Raw genomic sequence first — 22,468 nt, forward strand, 5'->3', positions numbered from 1 at the left:
CGGCAGTTACGGGCCTGTGTACAATAAACAAACGTACATAGTTTATAGTTTATTCTGCAGGATTAGATATTATTACCATGTCCTCCTTCAGGAGGATTTGTCTTTCTTTTTCAGGGAATCGAAAATGTCCTCCGCGGACGCACAAATATCCTCCTTTATAGCTTTTTGGCAGCCAGGTCAATGGACACAGGACAGGCACGACTACAAACGCCATAACTGACGTGAAATCTGAAATGAGGATGTTCTGGCGGGTCAGCACTCATCATCCGGGGTAGGACCGGGAAAATGACCTTATTTTTGGTCAACACATCAAGGATTTCCCGTAAAAATTTTATAATCAGCAGTTTTCTAGCCCGGCAATCTAAATTTTGTGGTTTTTAAAAAGTGTCTTCCTTTCCGAATCCCGAGCTTTGGTAACCCTAATTTAATAAGTACGGTAGATCGCTAGCGAGATATGGTCCTGATCTGGGTGGGTAAGTTTTCATTACGCTATTACAGATAACCAAGGTAAACCCTGCCTGCCGTAGGCGATAATCCACTCTCATATCCATCTCCAGTCAAAGACGTCATAACAATTCTTTGCGCCTCAGCGTTGATTTTGTTGTAACTGAGAGGTCCATGCACATTTGAACGTGTGCCACCGTCGATATCAACACAGCTCGAAACGCCGGACGCAATGGTCGGATTCATACAGCTGCATAAAACCACAATCTGTGAAACGGTTATTATTACTAGTGTACGCCTATCGCTCTGTCTAACTGACATGGCTGAAAAATGTGGCCTCAGTGATGCAACCGACCGACAAAAATTTGAACCCCACCACCAGCCACGACTCGAGCCAAGATTCAGCAGCAGCCGCCATCAAGTTTCCCAATACGCCATGAAGCCGTACAGCCCTTCCTTTACCACAGCAACGAAACAGACAACGCATAGAAAGCATCAGAATCTATTGTACTATCAAAAACCATTGCAATTTTGATATATTTGTAACATATTAGAATATAATTGATCAAAACAGAAGAGAAATGCAGCGGCCACGAGTGACACAGCACCATCGTAAAACTGATATGAATGACCAGAGGTAAGCAAGATGAACCGACAGGCTGGGAAAATTACAGTATTTTCAGTTTGACATCGGCTGCTAAGTCTGGTAATGTATCATGTGGGCGTGGGGGTGAGCAACTATAAAAACTAAAAGCAAAAAGTGCACAAATCGAGAGCAAATGATAATCGCGAAAATTAAAGCATGATAAGGTAATCGGCTGGAATTAACTACTACAGAAAAAGCACTGGGAAGACAAGCGAACCGTGACGGGCCACCAGACACTGAATCAGTATCAGTAACAAGACAAAATTCATCAGGTATCCCTGCTGTGCAGTGTTGGTCAGACAAGCATTTTGAACTGCCGCATCAGACCAAAAACTAGTTAGAAGTCAGCATCGACCTAGTTTTATCATTAAATAGGAAAAACACAAAGTGATTAAACACGGCCGACAAGCACATCTTCTGAAAATAGGTGCATCAAACTAAATTACATTGACCTATCTTTAGCAAGCAATGGTCATGACAAGTTTCACGATACACACACACGAGCGAAGGAATAACAAAAACGAAAGAAAATTCCATTGAACATAAAAGGTGGCCACACGCTCCAAACCGGAAATGCAAATCACCAACCAAAACAACGCGCTAAGGACCGACGCGAGATTACAGTTGGGCAGTAGTCAGTAAACACGCCACTCCGTAGTGCAGTAGTACTTACCATGAAAACCTCAAAAGCGGGTTTGGACATTGGCTTTGCTACGTTGATTAAAATCGTTAGGCAAAATTATTAAAGATTATCTAGTCGGAAGGGATATTTTCCAGGTCACGCACTTCCGCCACTTTTTCAATGTGCAAAACAGGTATACGATCAAAACCCTTCGGTACGATTTTCTATCAATTGCTGGATACAGAGACATTAGTTGTAGCGCCAAAGAGTTTCCGACACGCTCGGGCTTGACGCCGGCAGGAATGCAACGGTACGATCTTCAACCATGCTCGGTCCTTCTGTAAAAGGATTTGCCTTCTGCAGCCGCAATCTTGTTTGGGTGGTTATAAAAATAAGCCCTTCCTGGTTGTACGTTTACTGGATATATTGTAGTCGTAGTAAAATCTATCGGAATTAATCTTAATGGCAACTACTGGCTGATATGCTTAGATTCGCGAGTTTCCCACGGAAGCAATTACAAGTGTCTGACGGCGGAAGTAAAATGACGACAATACGAAGATTCAAAACAATCTGCCACACCCCCATACATGCTATAACACATCAATCAGGTCAAATATCATTAAAGCCGTCTAGAGCAGTGGTTCTCAACTGGTGCAGGTCAGTGTCAGCTTTCCTGCCAGTCTGACAAATTACAATTGCAAAATGCAAGAAGTTGGAGGCGTGTCCACTGTCCATTAACTAGAGAAATGAGACATGGAATTATAAAATGATCAAGAAATTTGGAACATATTTCTCTGTATCATGTTTTGCTTAAAACTTGGCGTGCAGTGCTGCAAGTGTTACACCGAACCGTCTAAAAGTATCCAATAACTTGTTGAAGATCAGTTGTCTAGGAAAATATTCTGCAGTACAATAGACGATAGCAAACAGCAACGCTTAGTTCTTTTGAAACCAACCGAACGATCAAAGCCAAGTTGGTGGTTTTTAACAGGGCTCCGACTCGCAAAATTTCAACAACACATATAATACCAAAAAGGCATCAGCAACTTGTTGACTTATATTTTGCTTCGATTTTTATTTTTCAAGTTCATCGGCCTGCAATACTTGTTTCGAAACTTGACCGGTCAAGAAAAGGATTTAGACGTACTGATCTGGAGCTTCTTGATTAACACATCGTATGAGTCAACCTACCTTGGAACGGTTGTTTTCGTTACGAGTTCTCCTCCGTCGCCGGGATCCATATTACCGGCCCGGATTGGGCGTGAATGGTCCTTTTGATCTCGTCGTACAACTCATCGATCGAATCCCCCTGCACGACGACGGTGAAATGCTCCCCGTATTCCTGCTCCACCTTCACGGCTCGGTCGTAAATTTTCAGGGCTTGCTCTTCGACGAGCCTTTTGTTCAATTCCCTGAATAAGAGGACAAGACCTCCAGACACACCGTTGGCATACGTGGAGCGGTCGGTTGACTTACATCAGCCACTGTACTGATTTCGGCTTGATAAAGATGGCAACGGGCCAGAGCTCAGCTTCTTGCAGGCGTTTTATGGCGCTGCCCGACACGTCCAGTATACAGTTTTTGTTCTGCAACATTAATGCATTTGGCATTTTGATAAATTGCTGAAAGGTTGGGATTGTTATTGATTGCGGTAAAATTACACGGAATGTAGACAGGCGGTTGGGTACAGAGATATAAAAGCATTGAATGCTAACGTTGAATATGAAGGACTTTGCAAACGTTATTGCATTTGGCATTGTGATAAATTGCTGGAAGGCTGGGATTAATATTGATAGCGAAAGAATTATACGGAATGTAGACAGGCTGTTCGGTACAGAGATAAAAACGTTTGAATGCTAACGTTGAATATGAAGGAGTTTATAACTGGTCCCTGAAAAGTTCATACACTTTTGCAAATTGGTTTAGATCACTGATAATAATAATTCAAAAAATATCTCGTTAATCACTTGATCAAAACACGTGATTTACTGGATTACTGGGCAACCTTTAGTGACTTTATAGTATGTGAGTTACAATCGATCTTCAATATTGAACATTTGTGGTTCTTGAATTCCAGTCCATGAGAAAAATTTCATTTTGAAACCGGCTCGCAGAGCAAAAAAGGTTGACTACCAAGCGATTACAACAAAAACAGAATGCATGTAGCAAAATAGTTTACAACTAGCAGCCATTAGCAGTACAAACCTAACCAGGCAGAATTTACTAATCGTATGCTACATGTGCCAGGGGCACTGAATTGAATGGGCATAAACAAATATTCTCACGGGTTATTTCTGGATAGCACTTGATTACACATAGATCAAATACTCAAATTGAATACCACAGTCTACAAGTACAGGTATTGTGGCCAAGCGCGATTCATATTTCTTAAATTTACAAACGCAATAGCAGCAAACATAACAATTGCCTTCGACCATTCTCTTCAACATGTCAACGAGGATGGAAAGTGAAAATTGATTAGCGTGGCTATACCACAAGGAGATCGCGACATTGTCTGGAAATTCAGTCCGCAACGCACCGGATTCCCATGGCAGGATGTTGGACCACTCGTGAATAGCGAATGAAACAAAAGAACCATACCGCAATCGAACAATTGTGTTTGATTTACCAAAATATTATCATTTCCACATACGCTGGGTGTTATTTCAGGTCATCTGCTTTGCTAACACACTATATAGATATTGTTCCGACTATCAAGGCTCTCAATGAATCTATAGGATCCCAACAAGATTGAATCTTGAATAACGGGCTAATGTGGTGCTGCTAACGGCCCAGTTTGTGTACTTATTCAACGCATTATGAGAATACAAGATGAATCCCGTCTCCACAATAGACTTTGGAAGTCAAACAATCGGACAGAGGTGGTCACGAAGTAGCCAGCGTTGGTACTCAAATAAAAATAAAGTAACATTGTAAATTTTTACTCCAGTGTAAGTACTAAGTACCAATTTCTAAGCAAGTAAAAATGCAGAGGTGGTCAAACTAATCATCGTTTGTACTCAAGTAAAGGCAGAAATAACATCATCATGACTAACTAGAGCACAAGGAGTGATTTCTTAGTCAGTAGAGATGTTCAAATTAGTCATATTTGTTACTCGTGTAATAAGTAACATCGCATATTTCCACTCAAGTATAAGTAGTGATTTCCAGTATCCCACCATACAAAACAGAGAGCACAAAGCTGCAAAGGTTTCTGGAAATAACATATTCCTGCAGTCATCATCAACCCACAACATTGTCACAAAGTGCAATGAAATCGGTAAGGTCGATATGGTATACCGAAGTATCATCAATGTGATGGAGAACAGGCTTTATATTCTTTGTGGTGGCACAAAAGGTGCATATTTGAACTATGATATCTTACATACTCGACTCGAAGCATAATACGTGATTCAGAATCGAATCACTCGTGTACTCGATTTTGCCCAGCCCTACTGACCGCCTCAGCAATAGGACATAAGACGTACCGGGAATAAAACACGGCATTCCATGCCTACAACTCACGCTCTCGGCGATGTCTCTGACCGACTGGATACTGGTGCCGTACAGATTCTCATTGTACTGCCCGGCTTCGATGAAAAGATGGTCCTGGATGTCTTTCTCCATCTGCTCCCGGGACGTTACAAAGTGATAGTCGCGGCCGTCCTCCTCGTTATCTCGCTTTTCCCGCGTCGTGTCTGAAAACGGATTGTCCCGTTTCATATTACAAGCAAACGCAAAGATTTCCTACCAAGAACAGCACGGGCACGGACAAATGTCGTCCCAAACTACAAAAAACAGTCGGTTATGATCACATGATCACATTCGTATTAGAAAACCTAGACAACAGATAGAATGACAAGTCTTACTATAGTCTTCCATACTAAAGAATAGACCCTAAAAAAGGTGACGCAAATGATGGCAGTGCGTGCAATTGCAAAAGAATGATATATGCAATCTACGTCGACCAGTCCGATACATTCAACCATTCTAATGTTTGCGAGGTGCCGAGAGCACAACCGCAATCCTGTGATGCCGGTAATGAGAACGGCAAAGTATTGAAAATCCTATTCCTATACGATGTGTTCAACGAATGAGATACCGTAGTAGGAAATAGAAACCGAATAAAGATTCCTAATAGACACTCACGGGGCACGCAGCTACCAAACTTCTCGGGTTCTTGAGCGATCAGATCGTCGTTAATCCTATCTTTGAAAGGTCCCAATAGCACGACCGGCCTTGCATACTTGACTGGAACAAAATTGACATGTTTACAAACACAGCCTTATCAGGGCGTCTCCAGAGTCCAATATTCATATAGTAATCAGACAAAGTCGATAAAAAAATCAATATATAGACGTCTCGCTCTTGACAATGTGACAAACATTCATTCACGGCATCGCATATCAAATCTGCAGAGCATGTCAGAGACTACATTTCACTGGGTTCGCCGAGAGAAATCATTTTAGCGTGCGATACAGGTTCGGGGATATGCCAGACATTGACATGGTGCCACCACTCTTTTGACAATCAAAAAGAAACACCAACCAGTAAATAGCTTCCACCAATAATGTAGGCTTTTGTTTGTCAAGTAAACAAGAGCTTGTGTGAAATTTGACAAAGTCAACAATTAAAACATACCACCGTAACGAAAAGTATGAACGAGTTGCAGCTGTTTATTAATCACGGTGAGAGACGACCAAACATAACTCTTCACGAAATATATGACAAAACGGAATCACATACGTCTAGAAATGGTGTCTTTGGAGTTTCATTTTCTCACACAACATAGTAGAAAATATATTACATTGTATAATGCATGGAGCAGCATAATAAATCTCACAAAGATAATGAGACATCCACAACGGAACACACAATTGTGTACCAAACGATCAAATGACTGATGTACATCACAGATTGTCAGATTGATCAAATCCTCTTGGCCTTACATGACAAGCAACTTAGTTTAGGTGTATGGATCCATCAAGATAGACCGAGAAAATTCATTGCAAAACTATCCATAAGATTGCACAACCTACCTCGTTTTTGGGTCACCTTCTCATAAGACAGCACGGTCTCTTCGCCTGAACAATGAATGAAATATTGTCCATCACAAAAATATGTCAGAGATACAATGAACACTTACTTATATCTTTATCGCTGGCGCTGAGATCACTTTGTAAAACATTACCTGTAACGTAGCGTGGTAAACATGATCTTGTGCGTTAACATTCACTGTAGTTCAGTATTTATGTCACACGGCGAACAAAATGGATCATCGCGTAATAATAGGCCTGTATTTGAATACATATGTATTCAATGGATGCACACCGCATATACCAGTAAGCTAGGCTAGTTTCGTTTTTATAATTGGCATCATCAGAGACAGAAACCTTCCACTAGCTTAGGCGCAGTACATTTTAATAAAGGGCAAAATATCCTTGCAGTCAGGCGCGTAGTCAGAGGGGGGTTTCGGGGGTCGAAACCCCTGCCTATTGAAGCGCAAAACCCCTTCCTCAAACGCGAAACCCCGTGCTTTTGAAATGACCGTTCAGACGCTAATACTCGGTTGCCATTGAATAAGTCGTATTATCAGTGTTGTGCGCGTCCAATAAGCGAGAGGCATGTTGCCAATAGCAAGATTGTCAGTACACATCGCACTGCACAATAGGCCTATAACGCGACACGGTCTTCCGCTGAGATGATTGCGAAATCAAGTCATTCATTACAACACGCTCGGCAATCGCCGCCTGATTTATTGCGTCTCCAAGCCTAGTTCCGCTGGCTCGAAGAATCGCATCTGTAATAGGCCCGGTGCGCACTATAGCATCGATGGCCTGCACAATCATGCATCTGCTTTGCGTGGTGTGCACGATATCATCGCTGGCCTACACAATCGCATCTGCAATAGGCCTGATACGAAAGATATATCATCGCTAGCCTAACTGCATCGCTAGCCTATAGTCCAACTATCGCGTCTTGGGCCTAGCATGGTTTGGCTGCTATCTCTTGATGGCTTGGAGACAGTGCCGTTAAGTGTATGCTGATTGGCGATCGTGATTAGTGAGTGACTTCGCGAAACTGAATGACATCGAATGTTCGCAAACATGTGCGACGAGTGAGTACGTGCGGAATTGATTTCCGCTAATACTTGAACATAACCATCGGAAGATGTGTGTCAAGGTTTGAGTTATAAAAGAGGACAGGTTTGAAGCACCTGCAATCGACGTCATTATAGCACATATTCCATAAAAACTCGGGCATTTTGACTTGCCCAAATCGTCGCTGAGGCTAAGTAAGACGCGTATTTATTTGTTCACAACAGATCAGGGAGTCGCTAATCAACAGCACTTCCGGACTCGTCGACAAGCTTATCATGCGCGTATAATCGTCAACACGAGGAGATTGTATAATCGTCATTTACGCATGTACTAAACCATAATGAATTGATGCTATATTAGTGAAATCGAAAAATATCGAAACCCCGCTTTATCATTTTAAAACCCCGTACTTATTTTTCGGCTGGCTACGCGTCTGCTTGCAGTTGGTATCTCTAGTCGAGTGAATTATCGAAAGAGCCGCTATCAAGTTTCTGGACTAGAGCGATGTTGTGATCAGCCAGGGAAAACCACGGAAAGATGCCAATGTCTTAGGAACATCAACACACGCAGACTTCTAAGATGGAACAATTCACTAACCATAACGCAAATGCACCCTATCGCATAACCATAAAGAACTTACTTTCGGTATCGCTGACATCGTCCAGATTCTCCCGGCTTTTGTAAAACGGAAACTTCCGACTGAATAGCAAGCTCTTTTTTCTTTTCACGTTGGTAGCATCCTATAAAGGAAAATGCAGATGAAGACTAGCCTACGGCCCGTTCAGATAAGGTTAGCCTTAAAAGGAATCGCAATTTTACCCTGACTTCCAGCGGTGGATAATTTGGCGTGAACTTGACTTGTTTCAATCTGGCACGTTCTTTTCTTTCTACTCGTGATTTCGATGGAATCACCCCAAATTCCATAGAGTCATTGCCGCTTTCCTTTAAAACAGGAATGCATGCAGTACTTTATATGCTTGCTATGATTCAACTATGAGCAATTGATAGTTAAGAAAACCGAGTCCACCAAGTTGATTGGATCAGGAACATCCCACATAAATCAGATGTCGATTGCCGTGTGAGTAGGTGTAGGAAGATAACAGCGTCAAATATAGAAATTAGATAAAACGATATGACAAACACAGAGCCGGCAAATAGATCTCAAGAGTAGCTACCCACTAGCACATCAAAAGAAATTAATGCAATTTTAGGTAACATACCACCCTCCTGGCTTGCCACCATTCATCGTCGCTTGCGTTTGTGACATGGAGAATGTCCCCGAGTTGAAACGATAATCCTAAAAGAATACAGGTACATAACTTGAATGAAATTAAAACATTGTATGCGTCATAAGCAACCGTAAATACAAGCGATGAGCGAAATATGTGACAACATCAATTCCAAACACTTTGATGTAAATTTCTATACAGAGATTAGGAGCGAATTTGCAATAACGTCACAGAATTTCCTGTTTGTAACTTTCAATGGGAATAAATGTATCAACTCAAGTTTGGCTCAAGGGCAATAATGAAGCGGATTCAAACGTGTGTGTTCCATAATTCAGGTAAATGGTAGGCAACATACTGTGCACGAGTATGCATCATCATTGGGATGTCGTAAAATATCAATACCGATTCCTCGGCAGTATATTGACACCAGTTTTTGGCCGTAGCAGAACAATTTTAGTAGCACGCAAACATGGTTGAAATGAATGATGATTACTTCCTGTTCATACCGCCGCCTGCTCAACATAATTTAACAGGACGGAACACAGCAATATAAAGTAGGTAAGGCTACTGGATAACCTTTACAATAAACATACCGCACATCTTACTGGCCCCAACACTATAGTGCAACATACCTTTTCCAGGTAATCCAGAATCTCGCGAAGAATCATAATCAAACAGTGCGCGTACATGAAGTGTCTTCTTTTGCGATGTTAATATCCCAATTGAGCCGGACAAGGACTTATTCATCGTAGACTGAAGAAATGCTATCTCCCTAAGCTCTGAAATAAATTAAGTTATATACTTTAGCTAGAAAAGCAGCAGAGAACTGGCTAAATAATGATTATATATTTCAGAACAACTCGTTCATAAAATTTGCCTTAGAGACAAGTGCATGTGAACACCGAATAGCACATTAATCTACAAACAGTGAAACTAATCAGTGTAAAGTAGCGGACTCCTAACATTGAATATGGTATTTCACTACTGGAATGGAAATCAATGCAAAAGAATAAATATCGGCATTCGATCAAGCACTGCTATATGATTACCAGCGTAACGGCAATTACCCGTGTGTACATGACGAAATCCATTCATCAATACATGGTATTGTCTGCATAATATGTACAATTAAATACTTCATCCATATTAGAAGACGGTATTTTTATACTGGTATTGTCAAGATATCGATATATTTCGGCCCGATCACGATCTATATAGCAGCCAACAGTACCGATCAGGACCAAAATCAATCAGACACAATTTTAAACTTTACGCCTATGCCATAATCATCTCAGAACTGTGGTCATCCACAAATTTGTAATTGTGTGCCATGACGACTTGGCTACATAGTTGTGAAGCAACGCCAACATCAATGAAATCCAGCTTATGTCTTTGTATTGTTTTGTCTAACGAATCTTGCCATGATATCAACAACATAAATGCCCGGTTCTAGTATAACGGTTTGATATTACTACAGCTGTTTTCATTCGTTTGAAAGCTTCCGCAGGACAGCAGCTAACAAACTCATCATCTCACGCCACTGTGATCTAAGTCGTTAACAGTAGTAATGGCAGATATAAAGGTTTTCATCTTGCCAACAATGACCAATACCGGTAATCTAAATGGAGGTAAAATGCCTTAACTAACAAGCGTCCGCTAAACGCACATGGAAAGTCTCAACATATTTTTGTTCTAGATTGTATCTTCAAGACTCAACACCGTATTTCCCAGATACCCTCACACTTTATAAAATATGCTGATAATTACGACAGGTGAGTAAGTTTGAAACGTTACACCCGATCGATAGGCAGGCATTCTGCCAGAATCACTGACGTCGCATTCCCGGAGTGCTCCCCGCGACGAGTATATGTGATCCGTGATCATGATCAACGACATTGAGTTGCTTGTTTACATAGCTCAGTGCTTGCGAACCGTGCAAATGTATAGATAACTCACCTACGCATCTTAGTTATCTATAGTAAATGACGACCATACGCGAACCGTACCTTGACGGTAATGTTGCTGTTGCATGGAAATTCAACCTTGACTTTACTAGTTCCCGAAAAACCTTTCTCGACGCCATATTAATTTACATGAATCTCAAAATGTCTCATTCACGTCATGTCAATTAGCATTCACGGTATGGGCACGGATAAACGCATTTCATAATCGCAACATCACAGGCTCCTAACCGGGGTGCCGCGGCGCCCTGCTGCGTTAATTGCAATGCTCCGCTAGAAATCGTGATACTGCGCCCTATTCTTTTGTTCAACTTTCACCCGCGATCATCATTAATTCACAACCAACGGAGTATCAACGTTTCGCGCCTCAGTCATTCATGGCTGTTCAGTATAAACTGCTTAGTGGGGAATTTATTGGTGTTTAGATAATTTCTTTCACCGCCTAGCAGTCGGCGGGATAGAGCTTTACACTCTTGTAACTGTTTGCTTTTTCGAAGAATAAATCGGAAGCCCTCATGAATGGTAGATTTCCAAATAACAGCCACGGAAATATGAACTCTCAAACAGACTGGTTCAACGATTTCTGGAATGCATAATATTGTATATAGTCAAAATGAATCAAGGTCGAGACTAGCTCCAAGTCGTCAATCAATTACGTGGCGATCACAGAACCACGAGATTTAGTGAAATTTAGTGAACCTGACACCGAAATCCTGAGTAGCCTACCTCTCATCGCATATTTACTAAGTCACACGTACTTCACACAAGCCGTTGGTCAGGATTACTGTAATGCACCATTAAAAGGTAATGATCTTGGCGGGCGAGATTGTCCAACCCCTCTTCATCTTTAAAACTTGAAGAAAAGATATGTCTAACAAATGTTTCCTGTCAGGTCCCGTACGAATTTCAATATCAAAATCGTCCTTCTTATTGCATATATGTGATATGATAATATAACTATAGCATCGCCATTCCATTCCACTGAATGCTGTTGGCAAAGGGCAAGATCACGCAGCCGATCACCCGTGTGCTGATTAAATTGCTTCGGCTTGAATACCATCCTTCAGGTCAAGCATGCGGGTCTTCATTCCAAATAACTACGTGCCATAACAGTAAGGTTACCATATTTCGAATTCGAGAAAGGAGGTCACTTTTTTCAAATCATAAAAGTTTGTTTACCGAATTTGAAAAAAACTGATTTTAAAATATTGACTGGAAACCTCGAGTTGACAAAAAAAAGGTCACACTCCGACTCGACTCCCGAATGACCAATTTCCCTACTTTGGCTGTAAAATTTGGTGAGTTGACTGAAATAAAAAGGTCATCACTTTCGTTCGACTCCCGATTTACACACTTTTTAGTTTAAATTTAGTGGTGTCGACTAAAGAAAACGGTCGTCACTTCCGATCGAACCACGAATTTCCCGCTCGAAAAACGTCCATCTTTGCTATTTATGCCCATTTTCACTCGAATCTGTCCATTATCTTAGCGGTAAAGGAGGACGAATTGCCAAAATGGAGGACATTTAGGGCGGAGATAATAAAGTTAGCTGATCCAGAAGCGTGCTAAGCGTGTGATTAAATACTGCTAATGGCGACGCGTAGAGTTGGAAAAGGATATCGCTCTGCAATGGCGGGTACATAATTCGTTGATTGTTTCGTGAGCCATTACCTAGAAGACAGACCATCGGCACGGTCATTATCGGAAATATTTGCGCGTAGGAATGATACGCAGTGTACGTAGTTTTTATAGATAACTTAACTAGTTATAGTTTTTGCCAGTTTGTTAACTCGTCAGATTAACACTAACTTTATGCGCCGCGATCAACCGGTTTCTTTAATTCTGGGTTGATAAATCCTGACGAACGCGATAATCGACTTCATTGCTAATCCAACTTTATTATCTCCGCCCTTAGGCATCCTAAAGGAGGACGTATGGTAACCCTACATAACATTCAAACGTTGTCACAAGTTGAGACCGGTACCACCAAGTTTTATCAAAAGCACGGGCATATGTGTCATTGCTCTTCTAATGCAGTTTCCCTTCACTACTTCCTATCAAGGGGCAGAAGGCACTGACCATATGCAAAATTATTTCACATTGCGCAATCCCTGACAAATTGATCTGGGATCGAAAATAAGCCCCGAAATGGTCAAGAAGTTATTGATGCTAGCGCTAGGTAAGTACTAGATGTAATGCCCAAATATATACACAATTCCAAGTAGAAGTAGCTGGTTCAGCGATATTCATAGACTACTTGAAGTAGAAGCATGAGATTTGATGATTACTCCAGTAATTTCCATTTGGTGAAACTACTGAAGTTGAAGTGAAACAGGTTCGAAATAAACCCATTTAGTAGTAAAAATACCTACTCGAGTATTCCTGAAGTACTTTGCGACTGACCGCTTACAATTAAGCCAGTGATGAGCTGGTTCAAGCCGAGGTGAACAGTGCATGGTTTGATCATATATATGATATCAAAAGAGCTTCAATATACACGTCGTATATGCACATTTCAAGAAACCGGACACAGACTTGGGTGAAGTGTGAATATGAAATTTGGAATGATGATGAATTCGTCCAACGTTAGTATGAACATTGGACATGAATCACTACCGGATATGGATATTAGGCAGAATTTGGAATTGAGAATAAAAAATCTGCCTCGTAAATTGGGAAAGGTGGTGGACATCATGCAACCCAAAAATCGACAATGCTGTAACAGGGCATCATGCGCAGCAGTATGAATTCAGGCATAGCCCCATAAATTCATATGATATATTCATATACTGCCATCATATCGTTGTGAAACAATAACGTCAGTGAAATTACAGCAATTGTCAAACTGCTTGAATTTTCCGCTAGGAAAATATATGCACTACGTATCTACTAGTAAAAAGTATGTAGGAAAATGTATCTCCGTTTCAGAAATATATGTGATAAATGTGTTGAAGAAATATGGCATGATTGCATCTATTGCATCTCTTCCTGATGCAGACAAGTGAGAAAAAATATTCAGATGTAGTAAAGCAATATGTGCGGCATTTGCAAGGGTTTATTCGTCATAAACTCAGACATCAAAATCATTCCATGACATTACTTTGCTATCGAAAATACTTGAACATGATAAGATGTTATTTTTTATTGGTCCACACCAATTTCGCTTCTATGTAGCTCTATTTTATCAAATCGAAATATAATCAATATCACAACTACGTACTTACTTGAGTAGATTTAAAGTCAGTTAATTCTACTACTACTTCCAGAAGTTTTAGGTTGTTTATGGAAGAATACTTCTACTCGTACTTGAGTAAATTTTTACCGTCGCTACTTCTACTTCTACTTGAGTAGCTTTCTTGACTACTGTGACCACCTCTGGCCTTGTTCATCAGCACGACCATCCTTATAAATAACAAAACCCAGAAAAAATTATAAAATCCATGGCACAAAACACCTTAGGCTGATTCACATTCATTTTTACATTCTCAACACACATTAGCTGTAAACAGGCAGGAAGAATCCTCAAACATTCCGAGTGATGTCAGCAGCCATCCATAAATTTGCCGATGTAGAATAGGTTGTTGATATTCCCCTATCACAATGTACCACTGTTTATGGCTACATCTCTATTTGGTCATTAGACATTACCTATCACTACCTACGGCATATTATGGTACCATGAGGTGAGTAGAATTAGTATAAATATCACTGTATGGTAGCTGGTATAGAAAAATACTCCAATGAATAGTTTTAATGTGTGAAATGTGATTTCTTTCTCCTACAGCATTCTGAGGTCAGGACTTGCATCCCCCAACATCGAGTCTTACCTTCAGGTTTGTATTGAACTTCCATTGTGATCGAATGAGATGACGATTTGAGAACATTGATAGCCTCGTCATGCGTCGCGGATGACACATCTACATTGTTGACCTTGAGAAATTGCAATGAATCATGAAGAACAATTGAACACAGAAGCGAAACTCTTAAAAATCTTTGCCGCAACATAAAGTTGGTTGAGCTGCTACGACAGTTCATTGCTAATTATTGTAGGTAAAAGATTTGCATAAGAAAACACAAAAATGATATTTCATTGATCTACAAAAATATGCCTCTCACATTGTGCCATTTGTTTTGATATATACTCATTTAAACAGGTAATTATGTGTGGTTTCAAAGGATCGATTGTGTTAGAACACCTTTAGTTGAGGCAATGATGGTAAATTTAACTGTAACATTTGATCATTTTCAGACAGTATTATGAGACAGTATTGAGCATCTGATAAGTCTAAGCATGTCTTTTAATTGTGGGATCTCAAAACCAGAGTCAAGAGAAACCTAACTGCATAATTGTGGTGTAGTCAACATCGAGTGACAACTGACATTTAATGACATGAATATTGATGAAATAATTATAAAATAGCAGTTATTGCCAAACTGCGTTACAATACCGATTAATACCAGCTCATATTCTCGCTTCAGAGAAAAAGACATCTCGAAAATCTCACTGTCAGGATATGATCGCCTTTGTACAGCAGCCTACTGGCTTCCGCGACACCGCCCTCATGAATGTTGGATATAAAAACACCGCTGTGCTTGTCACCACCGACAATGTTGATTCCCAAACCATCCGGGCCTTTGCAGAGGGTGATAGATCGCATGCCCCTGAAACCGATACGAAACAGTTAGCAGTAACTTGAATATAACATGAATGATAAGTCTTGAAACATTTATACACAGACATTGATTGCGGCAAAATTAACTCGGGGAAAAATCGAAACCTGTTGAAATCTTTTTTGATACGGAGCAAAATCTAAATCTTTATGACCTTGCGGTATAAAAATATGCCGCAAGCATTCAACCTTACATGTCTGCAAATTGCTGCTGAGTGTGGAGATAAAATTATAATATCCATAATAAATATGGGCCGTGTCAGAGCATAATGCTGTATATGATCACTACATCTTACCCAAATCCTTACCAGGTTTTCGAAAATATCTGTATAGATATCTCGCAATTTAACCTACAATACTGGCACATCAATATCACTTCATCATTATCGGTTCACGTTTTCGATAATGTACGTTTCGTAAATAAATATTAAAATGGCTGTCATCGAAATTGAGTAGTCGAATGAGCACCATGGCGAATTTGCATGTCGGTGTTGTACAGGATTGTTGAATTTAGAACGGATTCCATCTTGACTTAGGATGAGCAAAACTTCATTGATTTTTGCTGCCGAATGGTATCTAAAGACTCTGTGTGGGCCTAACGAATTTTCGTAACGTAACAAGAATGGTCGCAGATGACAGACACATATCTAAAGCATGCCACAGACATAATCCACTTATCATGGTGTATACAACAAAGGATTGGTAAAAAGCACAAAGGAAATCCAATCACAATCAAACCGTAAAAAGCCTATCTTACAGGTCTTGTAAGATAAGTTCAGACTATTAAAAATACTGCAGCACCGACTATGGTCAAAGCAGTGACCGAAAAAAAGTGAAGACAAGTTTATTACATAGGCGGAAAACAGCTAGATATTGCCCTACTCTCAATGTAGGCCTACACATCGGCAATACCTTGGAATATCTTGGTCCAGTCCAGAGTGGGTTGATAGATATTGGTCATGATCAGTGTATAGAGAAAGTTCCCGAGATAGATCTGAAATAAGGTTCACAATGTCGCGAACTTAATGATCCGTTACTCATACAAATTCCTTCAAGATATGGGTGTTGGGTATCTTGGATTTTAGCAATATTGCCCTGTGCAATAGTTCCTAACCAGGGGTCCGTGACTGCACTGATATTGACAAAATTAAATAACAGTAGTCAAAAAATTATATGTCAACTTAAGGCTACAAATTTTTCTATTGAACAAGATATAAGTGAAGCTTTACAAAAATAACTATAAATAGTTGTGTTTTGTTGCAAAAAGGACCAGATCGGCCATCCAGAAATGACGTAAATATTGTATAACTCAAACGAAAATCCATCAACATATATAAATAATCACTTATGATCACACTGTTTCAAGATCATCGTAAGAAATGTACTCGTCAACTTCGGTTCATTCAATGACACAAAAATGCTAACCGTTAGAAGCAATAGCGGACGTTGAATGAACTTTGGTGAGAAGTGGTGATGTACTTGAATACTCCGGAGCAGTATTCGAAGAGGCAAATTCATCGTGAGGTAACATTGAAGAAGGCTGGAGTTGGTTGAATTCACGGATGGGAACCGGTAAACTGAAGGCAAAGCATCAAAATACTAATTAAAATACTACAAGCAAGTGGGGTGTAAAATAAACCAGTGCCGCATAGGGGCACTTAATTTTGACAAAGAACACGTAAAGGTTGAGTACACTTGACACAATCATTCTAACAAAAGAGTGAACGGACCAATTGGATTGAGCAAAAGCCAAAGCACACTGATTGAAGACAAATGAAGCATAGATTCGGAAATTATTGATCTACTAGCTTAGCTACCATGGCAGTTTTGTTCTGCTTCTGGTTAAGAAACAAACGACTTGGTACGGCACATTGAAATCGAATATCTTACTGAGGCAACTCTGGCATGGTGTGTATTCAAAACTAATTTTGTAAATGGGTATTTCCTTTACTTATGTTGACGTCAGACATGGGTCACACTTTGTAACTGCAAAATATATGTATTTGTGAATAAGAGTGAATACTTTACCATGCGATCGCAATCGATCACTGCAAGGTTTTGCTGTAATCGTGCTTATCAGAATTAATCAGAATCAATAGTATTGGTGAGTTCTTGCCCCTTTCTGATTGATAACAACAAACACACACGGGTGGAATTACTGTAAGGTAAAAATGATATCTGTGAGAAAACCTACTGTACTACTAATCTGCAATCAAATCTTCAGAACTATTCCCAAGTTTACGAAAGTTTGATTGAATTGTCTGAATACATTATCGCAAGTTATTGTCACACAAATCAATAGGCCTAGTAGATAAACCAATAGGCTCTGCTGTTGAGATATGTTGTATTCTCAAGTGTATTGCGCTTTTGTTATTTTAATAACAACATGTCAAAACTCAAACATCAACACAGTTTGAGCTATGTTACCTTGTATCAGCAAACGGCTCTGCACCATGCAGGTAGTCATTGTGAGGCACGGTCTGGGGGAATTCTGGAACATGCAGACCGAATTCCCTGCGTAAAATTTTCAAAGCCACGGTATCCTTTGTGGATTTCAAGACTGAAACCGCGATGTCGTGATTCACCGCTTGCAACGATATCCCGTCAACCTAAGATGGAAAATTATGAATAGCCTACGAGTAGCGTTGGATACACATTCCAAGTTTTGTGTCAACGTTATGAACGAAACAAAGGTGATTTCTTATATAGGTCTTTTGAGACTGGGGTTCATGACAACGAATTATGGCTGGGAAACACAGTCAATGAAGCTGCCATGAGAAACTTGAGCATTAGGCCTATACACAAATAATTCAAACTATGTATCTTGCGTAGGACAGGAAAACAATGCTTTGTGCCGATATCTGCAAACAAAAAGTAACTTTGATTACATCAAAGCATACTGGGCTTGACTCACTTCAAGAATTTTATCTTCTGGTTGCAAACGACCGTCCTCCTCAGCTGCACCTCCTTTGATGATCTTTGTAATGAAAATTCCGTGGTCGTCTTGGACGTGCTCATTACCGATACCGCCGGCAATAGTAAATCCCAGCCCTAAAAGGATCAGAAATGAAAACATGATAGTGACAAATTAATTTCTTTTGTTGAATCCATGAACCAATGAAAATAGATAGGCCAGAGCACATCCAGGCTTTAGGTAGTGGCGTGGCTCTTGGTTATCAACATTCTCCCAGGCATATAATCCTTGAAACCTTCATTTCAGAAGCTCTAGGAATTACTGTGTCGTGAAGTGGAAATAGGAACACAGGACGGCCAAGGACAGAGGCACATTCATCCAACAACCCGTGAAAATGTATAATGCAATTCACACAAGTGTATCACCTTTCATGCCTTTGGATATCACAATTTCCAGAATGGTACCATTATAAGCAATGTCAACAGCGTCATGTATTGGCAATCTCCGAACAACCAACCTGGAATATATCGGTTTGGGTGAAATCACACGTCCCGTTTTGGGAAAACAAAATAGCTACCTGACAGTTGTCTGGCACAATTTTAAAGCTTCCACGGCCTCTTTGTGTTCCACATTCATGGTGTTGATGCCGTTCACGTAAATGATAGCGTCATTTACCCTGGAATATGCAATGCGGACACTCGACAATACCACATATAGCATATGTGAAATCAAATCACCAATAGCAGCAAAACAACATGAATATTTCATTAACTGATGCAATAAAAAAGAGACCAAGTAATTTCGCCCAAGAGCATCACGGGATCCAACCGAATCAGTGCATCTGTCCATCAACTAGCGTTACGAAGAGTTAATCTTGCTGGGAACCAATGTTTGACGAACAGTCCTGGCGATAATGGATCTAAAACTATGTGATGGTTTTCGGAAATGTATTCCTTTTCAATCTTGTTTGGTGATGATGATCCGGCTGAATTTCAATTTAGAATATTTTCCGAAAATATCAACTATTTCTCTCATGAGTTTGCTAAAATAAAAGATTCTCCACCATTATCTGTGGCAATTATGGTAATGTTACACATCAGATATCACAGAAAGCTAGAGGAATATTGGTCCCGCTACATTGTTTCTACTCTCTATGACTTCGCAAAAAGGAATTCGAATAAACCGTTATCCGTAATTTCACATACAAAATACAGCCATGCAGGTTACCTTAGTCTACCATCTTCAGCTGCTGCACCACTTGGAAGAATTTTCGTGATGTAAATACTGGGATCATCTCCTTCCAGAGGATTATCTCTGCCTCCAGCAATAGAAAATCCTAATCCAATAGAACCCTGCGAACAGATTAGTCCATTCATGGAGTGTAATTTAATCATGAAACAGACACTATTATTACAAAGGCTTCATAATAAACGGATCCTACTGGTTATGAATTTGTGATTAGAGAGATAGAGGTGGCATTATTTTCTTCCGACCAAAATAGATACCAAACATACAGCAACAATAATGGTGCAGAAGAAATGGTCGATCTTAGAGTCTAGTCTAATCACCCCGCACCAAACAAATTCACTATCTCTACCTCAATTGGTGGTAAATAAGAAATAATAGTAGGCTAATTGTAGGTAAATCGTAGCACCAAGGAAAAAAAATTGGACGCAAAGTCTGGGCTAACTATGGTACCAATGTCAATATGACCATGAGGTGATCAAGTAAATATTGTAAGATCTACCATACGCAATTCATTCAAAATGATGGGCCATGAGTAGTCGATAGACGTTTTGGTGAGCATCTTTAGCAGGAAACATTAACGACATTGGAAAATATTTGTGTACAACTTTTTACACTTCAAAGCAAAATCATCTACATTCAAAATTTTGTGTAATAAGGTGACAATCTGGCGCGTACAGAAAACTAGGTTCTCAATGCCCCAACTCTAAACACTATTCCATTCCTCAGTATACTGCAGATTAAGTGACATACAAACAGAAACACATTAAAATTGCAACCTATTGCGATGGAAAAATATCATATAAAGAAATCCCCAAGACATTATGGAATAATTTATGTGACTCAGCCAGTTTCAATTAATGGGTACATCAGCAGGATCACAACCTTGCATATATCATATCTAACCAAGATAGAAAGCGTTTGCGATCCCACACTTACAGCCATCACATAATGGTCCTAATATAATATCAAGACTTACCCGTTCCAATGTGATATTTTCATATTCATAAGCGGGTGATTTCACGTCTCGATACATATCGTCAGCGGCATGCTGAAAAAAGGTTTGGCGATCTCAAAAATAAGGTGGGCAATGTTGACAGAAGTGGAATTGAATTGAGAAAAAGGTTTCCAATTTACATCAATGATTCTTTTCCAAAATTTGGACTGGATCCGGCGGATGTTGCCACAAATTAGCTGAAGCAAAGGGTTATGATGACACTTTAGCACAGCTATTTAAAGTCTCTCCCAGCCAAATTCGCTGCGTAGAATATTCAGGTGTCATGATCACACGACATAGTTCCGAATCCCCCAATATTCCTACTCCACATTTTGAACCAGTCTGGGACATTCCATGTCTCATGAAGTTTTCAAAGCTGTAATGAATTCTTAGAAAGTACTTCTACTTCTTTTCAATTCTTTCTAATTTTGGCCTGCGGTCAAGCACCCTTCTACTTCTACTTGTAAATTGTCACATCCTCACTTAGCCTACATTGGAGTCGGATTCAATAATACTTAAATGGCCATCTCTGATAATGTCACAATGATGTGACTGGAAGCTTATAAATTCAATGACCATCTTAACAGACTTGATACGAATATATTTGCAGGGAAGTAACAGTCGTTATTTTCGTAAATGAAATTCCCGCAGCAAAGCAGGAATACAAGAAAACATTGCCTTTGGTAACAGGACGTCAGGACAAAGTCAGCAAAAATTCATCAAACACTTGAAATAAATACATGATTGTTTTGATTGTAGTGAGCGAGCATTCCATCTTCAGCCGTGCTTGCAGGACGCTCCGTAGATGGCGTGAATCTACGGACACTTGTCTTGGGGTGCTCTTTCTCGATGAGCGGTTTCGTCATGAGTGCATAAACTTCTTGAATATCTGTTTAATAAGAATGAAAAACGTAAGGCATATGAGTGTAAATGCTCCGGTAATATGTAGAAAACGGGTTGACTAAGCTTCATTAATGAGTGAAAATCTTGTCAGAAATAGTATAGGTTACTCACAACCTTACCGATAAGGGCACCAAACAAATCATTGTTCAGAGTATCCATTATATTTTCTATAGCGTTTCTCAAGTCCTCGTCTTCTCTGTCTGTTAATTTTTCGTGATAGCCTTGCAAGACGGAGAGAGCATGATCCGCATCTGGAAACGATCACCAAGATTGAGAATGTGATTGTCTCGTATAGCAAAAATGCTAACCTTGTTTCGTGACAGGCATTGTGTGTAGATATTATGGTCTTCACCGTACGTACTGTTTTACAATATTACGCGAGCAAATTCACCAACTACCAATAATCATGGCCGGCGCTTTCACTAAATATCCGGTCTGCTAAGAATATAGAGGCATTGTAACTATTCAGTTTGGTATGAGTGAAGTAAATTGCCCACGTAGTCCTTATTCACACTTTCATGGAAAAGGGCATACAAAGAGTTGCCCGACTCTATAATAGTTATGCTCTGTCTTCAAAGCGCCGTCTGACATACAACACTATCTGTAGGCTAACTGACACAAAAATTATTATTAATCAGACACTATATAAATCCAGGAGCCGTTGTCGCTTGCGGTCAAGTGAACCTGTGGCGGAATATCGCCGAAAAGCAATACCCAGGGGAATACTCAATTCCGT

General features: G+C 40.0%; 1 protein-coding gene across 2 annotated transcripts; it reads right to left on the minus strand.

Annotated features, from left to right (window-relative positions):
• Positions 1 to 930: 930 nt before the first annotated feature.
• LOC145456367 (disks large homolog 4-like) lies at positions 931 to 22,425 on the minus strand. 2 transcript variants are annotated; one of them, XM_080334441.1, is made up of 24 exons: positions 22,041 to 22,425; positions 21,852 to 21,983; positions 21,570 to 21,718; positions 20,812 to 20,883; positions 19,815 to 19,939; positions 19,165 to 19,263; positions 19,013 to 19,104; positions 18,588 to 18,724; positions 18,101 to 18,282; positions 17,153 to 17,250; positions 16,586 to 16,667; positions 15,509 to 15,665; positions 14,831 to 14,933; positions 9,675 to 9,821; positions 9,034 to 9,110; positions 8,633 to 8,755; positions 8,454 to 8,553; positions 6,859 to 6,903; positions 6,752 to 6,796; positions 5,862 to 5,963; positions 5,238 to 5,410; positions 3,189 to 3,298; positions 2,904 to 3,124; positions 931 to 2,050 (listed from the first exon to the last, which is right to left on the minus strand). In XM_080334441.1, the coding sequence occupies exons 1-23, from the start codon at positions 22,057 to 22,059 to the stop codon at positions 2,923 to 2,925; spliced, it is 2,571 nt and encodes an 856-aa protein (XP_080190567.1). In that variant the 5' UTR covers positions 22,060 to 22,425; the 3' UTR covers positions 931 to 2,050; positions 2,904 to 2,922. The 2 variants fall into 2 exon arrangements, with proteins under 2 accessions (XP_080190567.1, XP_080190566.1); XM_080334440.1 differs by having other exon boundaries at positions 17,099 to 17,250; positions 22,041 to 22,422.
• Between the last annotated feature and the right edge of the window lie 43 nt (positions 22,426 to 22,468).

The sequence above is a fragment of the Botryllus schlosseri genome, chromosome 14 (genome assembly GCF_051294905.1).
Source record: "Botryllus schlosseri isolate E-star chromosome 14, Bs_hap1, whole genome shotgun sequence".
NCBI lineage: Eukaryota > Metazoa > Chordata > Ascidiacea > Stolidobranchia > Styelidae > Botryllus > Botryllus schlosseri.